Consider the following 12,153-nt stretch of genomic DNA (forward strand, 5'->3'; position numbering starts at 1 on the left):
AGTCTAATAGGCACACTCTTACAGCACCGTGTTAGCTGCCCGCAGGATAGGGTTTCCCTGAAGTTAGCCATACATACACACGAAAGAAGTCTTATGCTTGTACGCTACTTTGCTAGGTAACTGGAAATGGAGAAAGAAAACATTTCAGGGATATTTGCACAGGCAAGGCCTTTAGTCATTTGTCTCACTTTCTGTGAGTATTTCTAAGTATAATAAAATAATTGCTAAGATGCTTTAGTGCATGCAGCCTTAATTCTTCTGCCTGACTTCAGGCTAACACAGTTGCCTACCTCTCAAAATATCCTACCAAAAGCATAGCAAATACAAAAGCTCCAAAGAACTGTTATGTGTAATGGCCACTACAAAGGATACTTTAAGAGAAGAAGTGTTTCATGTACTAAGGAGGGCAAGGAGAGAACTGTCCGTTAGTATGCTGCAAGTCCAAGGACCAAAAATGTGTTTGCACAAGCAACATGAAGCAAGCTGTGGTTGCAAGAAGCTCCCCCCAATAGACCTCATGGCCTAACGGCTCTCATAATCAAAACCACTATTTTTCCTGTCTTCATCTGCACGCTGAAAATTGTACAAGTGCACCATCCTCTCCACAGATGAATTTTCTGCTTCAAAAAAAAAAAAAAAAGACACAGATGGGAGTTGAAGGGGGTCCAGTGAAGTTAAGGTTTAAACCCTGCCTCTGAATATGCAAACTGTATGAGTCAATGATATGCCCTACACAATACTCATCATTTAAATTAAGTCCCAGTTTCTGCTGCAACAGGAATAGATTGGTCTTTACAAATAAAACGTAAGGGCGGTTATCACCTTTTTACATCTAAGCATAAACACACAGGTTTAGTGTGAATATATCATGAAAATCAAACATTTACTCTTTACTTCCAGACTCTGCTTTTCATATCGATTTTTTTTTTTTTTTTTTTTTTTTTTTAAAGCCTTCCTGTATATAAATTCACCTAGTGCTAGTGATGGCTGCCATACCAATGCCTGTCAAGTCTGAAGTCCTGTTTATGCAGAGAACAGGTGCCGTACAGACAGCTTTTCTGCAACACGCAGCCAGCATGCTCGAGCCCTGCCAGGGAGGAACCACCTCCAACAATAAGAGAGGGCAGTTTGTCTGCAGGCCAATTCCATTTCTGGCAGTCTCAGCACGAAGACCAATGATGCATAGGCTCGTATTTGTATTTTAAAAACCATTAGAAGTGCAAATATTTTATCATTTACTTTTACCACGTTAACTGCGGATTCTAGTTTTGAAGTGTGCTCCCCACATTGTTCTAAATTCACGGTTCCCAATCTCTCCTTCAGTCTGGGTCTCTGCATGGATTAATGGTTAGTTATCCCCCTCTCTCCTCTTTACCACATTACTTGTCATCTGCAGTTCCTCCAACACCACTGACAACAGCCAATATTGGTGCAAGGGACACGGATGAGTGAAAAGATTTTTTAATGCACTGGAGAGTACCACAGTTCCATTAAAAATATCAGGACTCTCCCATGCACCAGTAACATGCAACTTAAATGGATCAATATATTTACTCACTGAAGGAACTTGCAGGATAGCTGCCAACAGTATTCAATTTTACTTCCAATTTGCTGATGAAGTCACTGGTGATTAACATTTAGGAATGACATGTACTGGCAGAAGAATAAGTAATATGGCAGTTGCATCAAAGAATCTGGACTATTTGGTAACCTAGGACTATTAAAAAACATAGCCAAATGTAAGATCATTCATCTAGAAACAAGGAATGCAAACCATATCTATGGAACAGGAGGCTGGATCCTGAAAAGCAGCGATTTGGAAAAAGGACAAGCAACTCAAAATGATGTCCCAGTGCAATAGAAAGGCAAGATAGAAGCAATGCAATTCCTGGATATATAAACAGGGGACAACAAGTATAACTAAGGAACTGATTTCAACTGTGCACATAGCACTGACAAGACAAATATGAGATTACTGTATACCAGTGGTGTCCAACTCACCTGGTTCAGTGGCACAGGGCCAGCCTGCAGAGCCATGTCATCTGGCTCATGGTGCTGCAATTTGGGAGCCACAATGAGTACTGCCACCACCCAAATGGCAGCAGCTACTGCTCCTCCAACTACCAAATTTCTGGCCTTCAGGGCAGATGACAGCTCCATGGGCCAGATCTGGCACACAGGCTTTATCTTGCTCATCCCTGACACATCATTCTGGTGACCACAATTCAGACAGAAATATTGAGAAAAATACTGGAAAAAGTTGAAATGCTGCAGAGAATATCCACACAAAAGAGTGATCCAAGTACTGGAGAATTCTGTACTGAGCTCAAGCTGTTTAACATATTAAAGAGATTCAGAGATGGTTTGAAGATGTACAAGTATCTGCACCTTGGAAATAAGAGGGTATGAGAGGATATAATGAATCGAAGATGAAGCCCAAAAAGTACAAGGAGGAAATTAGGTACCAACTGATATCGGTGAGAGCAATTCACCAGTAGAGCAGAGAGTACCAGCAGAAATTATGTATCTGAACACCTGGGGAGATTTAAAAAAAAACCCACACAAGACAATGCCTTTCTGGGAGACAAGCTTTAGCCAAACGCTATTTGACTCTGTACCAAGTAACTGGTGAAACATACAATGATCCCTTCTGGCTTTATACCCTATACATCTCTGAAATACCAACTACTACTCTTAAACATCCGACTTCCCTTGAGGTTATACCTTGTACACAAAGCACAGCAAGGAGAAAAATACCCCTATAGGCTGTCACTGACGTTCTCTAATCTCCAAAGAAACTTGTGAAATAGACAAATGCTCTGTTTGCCTTAATAGCAACTGCAGGTGAAATCCTACCAGCTGGTCCCTCCCACGGCCTGTCAGGCAGTTTGACATATGAACTCACAATTTAGAACAAGTGTCCCAATTTTGATCAGTGTAACATGCTACAGATACAGTATTGAAAAGGAAGGAGAAAGAAATCATGTAGCTCCTGCTAATGTAACAGAATCCCTTGGCAGCATACAAGTTTTTTAAAAGGACTTTTAAACCTACCATTCAGGGCAGATGTGCATCTCAGATGTGTTAAATGTGCATCTTATAAACTTGGCACATCAAGCCAGCTAGCAACATTATTTCCCTTGGGGAATGTTTAAAGGACATTCATTTCCTATATGTGCTTCAAAGCACGACTTTCAATACTTTCTTAAGGAATCCTTCTCTGTGCAAGAACTTGGGAAGGGAGAGAACAAAGTGCCTATAGAGGTAGTATTCTCTATGCAGGTTGCAAAATACATCATACATCGACTGCCTCCGTCGTTCACCTTAAATAGTTATCACACATCTTCCAAGCACTTCACAAACATTAAAAAGTCAACACATGCAAAAATAATAAAAATAGAAGCCTAGCTTTAAGCTCACGGGTATATAATTAGGTACCTCCCAGCCGGTTGCTCAGCATTTTTAAGCAGAGTCAACCTACACATTTCTGAGCCTAAATTTAGATGCTTAAAAAAAAAACAAAAAACAAAACTTCAAGTTCCCACAGTGAGATACTTATCATGGCACTAACCTCCACCTTTGAGTACATGGTTGTTTACCTAGTTACAACATCCAGATAGCCCTGTCCTTCCTCCCTCCTCATACTTCCACTGTACACATTTCCAGTCCCTTAGCAGTTTCACAGGCCACTGATTCGCACATCACTGAACAAGACAAGAGCTGGGCAATGAAAACACTCCAAGATGCCCATGCCATTCCAAATGATCACATGGGATATTTTTTCCTTGCAAAAAGGGGGCAAAAAGATAAAAAGGGACAACCCACAAACTGAGGGTTTTGGAAAATAAAGACATGCCAATGCACAAATTCCACCTTTTGGCACCTCTGACATGCACGCCTGTCACACAGTGGGCTGTCATGCCAGGACATGTGTGGCTGAGTTAGGATGTGTGAATGGACTCCAAAGACAAATCGAGTCAGAAAGCGAGAAGGTCTAGAAGTGACCTGGGTCAAGAAACCGAAAAAAAAATCATGCAAAGAGCGCGAAGTAGAAGAGCAAGTCTGAGGGAACAGCAAAGTGTAGGGTTAGGCCAGGCCCGGCTGCCCAAACACCTCCTGTTCTGAATCAAGGACTTGTATGGGGGAAACTGGAGGGACAGGTGGCCTCAGTGGCCCACTCCAACTCAAACATTACTAATGAAGTATCCCCACTACAGAATTAACTTAACTTGAGTGTGCCAGCTTCCAATTACTTCTCTCCGTCACCAGAGAGAGGTGGAAGTTCTCATCTAAGGAGACAGAAAAGCTGGTAGCAATACAATAAAGTACCATCATTACCTATTACACCTTTCTACAAGGACACTTAATGTGTTTATCCCACAACCCTAGGCACCCTCTCACTTTTCCTGAATGCCACCAAACTCCACTGATCCCTTCATCATCCAAAGTTTACAATTCTGTTAATGTTGTCAAAGCATGTCTGCAGTACTCTGGAAACTGAGAATTCACAGGGACGGGAAAGACAGAGCTTGGTGGAAATTAAATAAAATGAATACGAGAATAAGCACCACAAAGGATTCTGGGCTGGCTACACTACTCATATTGTAGTCAAGAAGTAAGAAAATCCCAAACCAAAACTTTAAAAAAGGTCACCCAAAAACTTGCAACAGAACACCCAGTCTGTCACAGAATACAGGCTCAATGTAGAATACGTAAAGCCTTGAATAAAGCCAATAAAAAGATTTTGGCAGAAAAAATTTCTAGCAAGAAATTTTGAGCAAGTATTTAAATATACTTGTAATTTTATTGGTAATTATCAGATCTGAACAGAAGAGAAATTAACGGCTCTCATACTTCAGACTGTACAACGCATATTCTATAACGAACAGCATGTTTCATAATGCACTATTTAGTTTCAGTGCATGACACGCATCTCTCCCACGTTAATGGCAGCTCTATCAGTACCTACAGGTCTTGCAATATATTTGTTTCTTAGCTTGAACTTTTAAAGTTTTATTAATAAAAAAATTCTTCATGCTTAGCACCATTTGAAAAAAAGAGAGTCCTCCATCATTTGCAAAGGCCTGTGGAGCCTAAGCCTGAAGCCAATTAGCCAGCTGCATCCATTATAGTTTAACAGCTGAGAAAAATATTAGGCTTAATGTTTAAGGACACTTAAATTGCTACATGGGTGGCTAATGAAATTCTAGATTAATACTACATGTGGAGGTAAACCCAGAGAACCATCTGTACATAAGTAACTCCTCACTGACATTATGCTATAAGCTTTAAACAAAAAAAAAACAAAAAACAAAAAAAACCACACACTTCAAATTTTCAGCTGCAGTTTTCATAGAAAGCATTTAAAACAAGAATTGAATAGTGCATTTTAAGCTTACTGTGGCCTACAAAACCACTGATATTAAAACTCACCAAGAATGGCTCATTAGGACATGCATGTTTTCTCCTGCAATTTTGTATTTGCAAAACTAGTATTTTTTTTTCTATACTCATATGTATTGCAACCTCCAATTCAAATGCAACCAATTTACACCCACTGTGAAAGACTACACTGAGAAGTGTTTCTGGTGATAATCACTAAAATTAAACAAAAAGAATGAGTCAGTTATATAGCCATAAAACATAGCCTTCAAAATAGGGCTATGTTATGTTACAGTGCAAAATCTACTTAGTCTGGTGTTTACTACATACTTAGAGTGATTATTCCCACTCTTATTTTATATCATTTCACTAACGGAAAAAGTTGATTTTCTGTACTCAGTAAGTTGCTTAAAAATCACCTCTAAGATGCTCTTGGATTTGACTTGATGTTGATCCCTCCGCTGGGAGGCTGCAGACCAGACTGTACTTGAACTGCACTGAACCATGAGGCTCTCTCCTTGCTGGAAGTACATCAAGGCACTCAGCATGAAATCTGATCGTTAGTGCACTTGGATTAGTTGCTTAGGTGGCCACACTGACATCACCACAGGGCACAAAACTTGCCCAAATGAACACAAGCTGCATCTGGATTCATGCCGTGAAACACGTCCCACCCCTTTCCTCCAGAAGGATGAAATAAAACCTTAGCTTCAGTGACAGCAGGGAGGGGAAAAAAAAAAAACAAAACAAAAAACTTGAATATGACTTCACCATGTGGGCATGCTTTGCCCCTCTGTAGATAGAGCTGTTGCTTCTAGAGGAACAGGTCCCAGACAGATTACTTTTTCTATCCACACTACCACAGGCTTAGTGCATAAGAGACCCAGGTGAGCTACACAGGGAGATGAATATAACCGACAGCAATTCTACCCGAGGAAAAGACAACGTTTCTCAGGCTGTATGTAAAAGATGAAAAAACCCAAGCCTGTAAGGAAGAGGACAATCATTTTTTTTTTCCCCCCCAGACTTGCAGCTGACATCCTGAGACAAATACCATCGATTTCTCCCAGTTAAAAAAGGCCCCTAAGCAGAACATGGAAGTAAACATCTTCTACCACGCTAAACTGAGTGCTCTCCAAGGATAAGAGCATCTCATCCTGAAGCCTTAGGCAACATATCAGCTATCACATATACTAGCAATTCATTTCTGCTCTACCCAACCCTCACTCTTAAGGGAAGGATTCAGAGAGAACAGCTTTGTTTCCCCAATATTCAACCATATTATTTCCCCCCACCCTTCCCCAATTCCCAACTCTACCCATCCCAGGGAGCAAGCATCCGCCTTCTCCTCAAGGATCCTCTCCCACAACATCTGCTAATATTGAACAGAGGAAAGCCAGCTAGTTAACCTAAAAAACCTGTTTGTGCAGCATGGATATGGCCAAACTGCAATAATTTCTAGAGTCCCAACTGCAGTTAAGCAATGGTAATCGCCCTCAATACTGCTAGGACATCAGTCCCTTCTCTGGATACCTGGAAATATGTCCAGCTCTTGTCTACTCCGTGCCTGATTAGACCGCAAGTTCCATCTTCTGGGAAGCATCAAGACATAACAAGGTATATAACCACTCAGGAATCCAATTCAGATACTAAGGTTTAAAAAAAAAAAAAAAAACACAAACAAACAAAACACAACAACAACAACCAAACAAAAATTAATACCAAGCTCTATGCCTTTTTTTTTTTTTCCTCCAGTTGTTCAAATATTGAAATAAGGTTGACCTGTCTAGCAGTAAACCTCATGGATAATCTTCTATATTCCTGTTAGTTTTGAGGGTTTTTTTACATATTTTCTAAGCTATTACTGTTGTGTGTGATCTACTACTGTATGTAAAAGTATAGCAGTTTAACTACTGTACTGTACTGTGCATTACAATGATTTCAATTACTTTGGAAAGATCTAAAAACAAAAATGGAAGCACAAGCACTCAGATCTACTGCTAGTACACAAGTAATATCGATTTAAACAACAAACAAGCCACTCGAACCCTCCAGACGTACAATGACCTACACCACTTGCCCCGTGATAATCTTATCAAGTGACGTTAAACTTCACAGGTATAGTTACCAAGAGTTTATTTAATGCAATTCTTTTCATCTTAATCCAAAACCCATATTGTTACATACAAAGTATTAAATACTTCTGTTCGGCCAGAGTGGCATAAAGTTAAATCTTGTTTTATTATATACATTTTAAGTTGTAATTTATGAACTTATCTGCAGCTTTAGGCAAGGGGGAGTTAACATTAAATATCACATGGTATAAGACTACCAGAAATGTAGCGTCACAGATGAAAATGCTGGAAAAAAAAAAAAAAAAAAAAAGAAAAAAAAATCTCAGGTCACAGAAATACAAAATGCAATTTTGATTTTATCCAAAGCCATAATCTGAGACCAAAAAAACTATTTAACTAACACCTGAAAAGACCCAAGTCAGACCATTTTAATTTGTGCCATGGAGGTAGGAGACAGATTATTTAAAAGAGCTTAAATATTTTTCATGGCCTAATAAAAACAAGCAAAAATCCAAAGAACTATAAATCTTCTAGAAACCTCAGCACAGCAGGAACACGCCTGACAGACACAGGATTGCATAATCTCAATTTTGGTTTTATGGCTTTTATTGATTTTCCAAATACCGAGGAGAAGCAGGTCACTGACAACGCCGGATCTGCTCAAAGAATCAAAGATTTATTGTACTGAAAAACTGAGCGAGTGAACGGAGGAAGTAAAGAGAACAAAAAGAAGCAGAAGAGAACCAGTGGTTACAGATGTGCTGTGCCGTGCCATAAGACACGTTGTTTCAGAGACGACAGCCACATGCTGAAATCCCGACACGTCTGCTTCTCCTGTTAGTAGGCAAAGATAATCAACAACCTGTACTACAGAAACAAGTGCAGTCCTGCGAGGCTGATTATCAAGCCAAATGGAAGTCATCCAAACTGGGAGTTCTCTCATACAAGGCATCTATATTTAATAAATTACATACACACACATTAAATATGCATGAGAAAGTAGCAGCCAAGCCCAAAGTTTCCCTGGTTCCCCCCAGCTCCTCTGCAGCTTCCCTAAAATAAGTGACCCACAATTTTATAAATAAGCAGAGATGGGTAAAAGAACATTTATGCCACTTGCCAAGGTTCCCATCAGTCGGTCACCCCAAGCAAAGCATGCACAAGGACTGCAAAGGACTACAGAGAGAGTCCTTGTTCAGAGCCTCAAACACATTCTCTGCACTAGCACCATGAAAGATTAGCCACCCACCTTGAACACCTCAGAGAAGAAACCAGAGCCTATTTTCTCGCAGGTGAAGTCATCAAGACGCGTAAGTCTGGAAAAGGCACTTATCAGGGCTCTGTACGAAGAGGTGCAAACTCTCCCCATCTGGGACACAGTCCCATCACCTCCGCCACCCCCATCAAAATCCTCAACGCGCTCCAAGCGTGGTGGAAATCCCGCGATTGAGTTCCGTTTACTTCGATCCATTTTGTACAGAAGAAGTTTTCCTTATGTGAAGGAAAGGATCTCTCACATCTTAGGTGCTGGATTCGTTTTTCTTCCGTCTTTGCTGGATGCTAAACAAAAAGAAAGAAAAAAAAAAAAAGAAATCAGACATGACCGATTAGCTACCATTATCATAAACGTAGCGGAGGAGCTCAACTCAATTCGCATCAGTTTACCTTCCAATTTTTTGCTCTATTTTGGCAACACAAATCAGCAAATAAGCGTATACAGCATCAGGGAATAGTTTCATCTCGTCACAGAGATGAACAGGACAGTCTAAAGAGCATTCTCCATCTAAGAATGCCTTGTACTTCCAGATATTAAGGAGACAGACTTAGTACTTTGGGCCCAAAAATTTGATAAGAAAAAAAGTTCCCTTACAGAAGGGATTTTGTTTTCTTCATAAGACATTCTTCAGTGCATGAAATAAAACCACTAATATTTATTAGTCTGTAAACCAAACGGGGGAGGGAATATTTTTTGCTTTAGTCAACATCAGTAATATTTAATAAACAGCTCATAAAAGTCCACTGCCAGCATGAGAGGCGCCATCCTGAGGATGGACTAGCTGTTTCCTGAACCTAAAACCAAACCAACTTCCAGTTCAGTTAAAGGAGAATCTACTGTCGCTGACGTTAATAGTGGCAGCACCTACACCCTTCCTTACACGAGAACTTCAGGACCAACTCTTCACCTGGTATAGTCAGTCCTAGCTCCATTGCACTTACCAGAGCTAGTTAACACCGGCTGATGGTTTAGCCCCAAGCTTACGTGAGTGATGCTGCTGCATAGGGGGGGGAAAAATGCTCTCAAGGTAAAGTGCCAGAGTGAGTGTTTTGCTTTTTTAAAACCTACATTGTTTTCGACTCAGCTAAAACACAGGAAATAAGTTATATTTGTCAAGTAAAAAAAAAAAGGGGGAGAGAAAGAACAGCAGTAGGTCTAGATTTTTTTTTATATATAAAAGAGAGGATACTGGAATAACCAGGATGACTCTGGAGCCTATCAAACCAGGGCTGCACTGGTGGACTTGACAGGTAACCTATTTTTTTTTTTTTAATTTAACCTTAGACTCACTAAGTCATTCATCTTTTCCTATTTAATTGCTCACTTATAGCCATGAATCCTCGGTAAATCTGAATAAAATAACTCCGTCACACAGACTGACCAGCATTTTAAGGGTAAAAGAGAAGGAAAGAAAATGTGTCCAAGACAAAAGAAAAAAGTTTTGACATATACTGAAGTAGACAAGTTGGTAATGAGACCAAGCAGTTCTACTTCTGTTTACACAAATGTAGGAATTTTAAACCTGAAATCATCATTAGCAAAGATTTAAGATATACACACATTTTTAAAGAAGCGTATCAGAAAATAGAGGCTCACCAGCTGTCCTTCAGACACACAGCAATACTGTTTATAAGTAGGTTTTGTATGCAATGCATCTTTTAAGACATGCCATTTCAATGCCAAAACGCTGCGAAAACAGACACTCCCCTTCTCTGTTCAACAGTGACCTTTACTGGGCAGTACAGAATAATTTTCAGGTTAACTTTCTCCAGATAGAAGAGATGTTGCACGTGTGAAACATATCGCCAGTTACCTGGCTGCATGAGTAATGTCCTTAACAAGAAACGAGAAAAACATGAGCCACCCCCAGCAGATGCTAGTATTAAATCTCCTCCTCCCCATGCGCCGCCCATTATGGTATTCCTACAAAATGCTTTTACTCTGCTTAAGTTTGCCACATAGATGTCCAGAGTCTTCAGACAGTGGCACCGTACACACTGAACGTTATGCGGTGGCCCGCTGCCATGCAGGAGCAAGAGATCCAGTTTCTTATGTCACGTTCTCGCTCTGCAAGCTATCAGGGTCTAAAAGCGCTATGGAAGCAGGATGGGTGGCAAAGAAACACTACTTGGCATTGCTCTTTAGCAGACAGTCTCTTTAGCCATAAAGATAATGCTCCGGAAAATTATTAAGGAGGGTTTAAAACAAATAGCAATTCTCAGGGATTCGGAGACCTTGGTGCAACACTGCCACTTATTTATAGAGGCACTGGAAAGAGAGATGAAGAAAATGCTCAAGGTTGAAAAGGTGCAAGAGGGAAGCTGTGGTGCCAGCAATTTACCTGCGCTTCCCATGCAGACAGACATCTTTAGAGATCTCCAAGGAAAGAAAAAACACTTGCAGAAGGGAATAATCTATTATGTTAAACACAGTAGCACCCACAATCTGCTAAGCGCTCTCCAAACACAGATTACACTGCAAACCATTTGGTGGAAAAACTATTCTACAGAGTAATGAAGACTCCAGATGAAGCAAAGCCATCAACCTCAAGAGAAAGACCAATTAACTTCAGTGACTCATCACACAGGCAAAAAGACTCCCTTCAGGGAGTCTTCAGGGTCAGAGTTGGTGTCCTTAGGTGAAACAAGCTGTATTTTACATGCAAAAAAATATGTATAATACAGGAAGATAACATCTCCATCCATTAAACTAAGGAACACCAAGTCAGATAAACCATGTTAGATCAAGCAAGGAGGTAAAAGGGGGGCGGGGGGGGGGGGGGGGGGGGGGAGGAGAGAGAGACAAAGACATACCGTCTTTTGCAATTGAAATCACATGGAGATCTTACAGAGACCTGAAGTCCCACAGTAAAAAAATAAATAAATAATAATAATAATAATAATAATAATAATAATAATAATAATAATAGGTAGATTCAAAGAGCTTAATGCAGAACATAAAACCCAGAAGGTTTTACCATCTGGATTCCCAAGTTACCCATTCCTTCATCCAAGCCAGTTAAAGCTAGTCTCATTTCCAGGCTGTTATAACGTAGAATATATATCTCCCCTAGAAACTGCTGGTATAGGAACTCCATCCGTCTGGTTTTCTGACCAGGATTGCACGTCGGATTAGAAAGAGGAAAATTTCTAGTGGGCAGCATTCCAAATGGGCCTCCTGTCATTTTGGCCAATTACATTAATGATCACATCCTCAATGAAATCAACTGGGGTTTAATTGACTGTCAAGTCAGTCTGGGGTACTTTAATTAACTGTACAAAGTAGTAAATTAAAGAGCACTGCACAGATTCCAAGATGATCCTGTTGCAAAACCAGAATTTTTTTTTTTTTAATATTAAGGTTCAGCTTTGAAGATTCTTAAATTATGCTCAACAGCCAATTAAAAAATAAGGAATGTTC

General features: G+C 40.1%; 1 protein-coding gene across 3 annotated transcripts in view; it reads right to left on the reverse strand.

The window, feature by feature from the left end:
• TESK2 (testis associated actin remodelling kinase 2) overlaps positions 1–12,153 on the reverse strand; it is a 103,640-nt gene that overhangs the window by 85,248 nt on the left and 6,239 nt on the right. For 2 of the 3 annotated variants that reach the window (XM_014610026.3, XM_019489588.2), the window contains exon 2: positions 8,707–9,017. In XM_014610026.3, coding sequence (XP_014465512.2) covers positions 8,707–8,928 — 222 coding nt within the window. In that variant the 5' untranslated portion in view covers positions 8,929–9,017. Of the gene's footprint in view, positions 1–6,915; positions 7,032–8,706; positions 9,018–12,153 lie in introns of those variants that run through there. The other variant, XM_019489596.2, reaches the window with a different exon arrangement.

This window comes from Alligator mississippiensis, chromosome 5 (assembly GCF_030867095.1).
Source record: "Alligator mississippiensis isolate rAllMis1 chromosome 5, rAllMis1, whole genome shotgun sequence".
Taxonomy (NCBI): domain Eukaryota; kingdom Metazoa; phylum Chordata; order Crocodylia; family Alligatoridae; genus Alligator; species Alligator mississippiensis.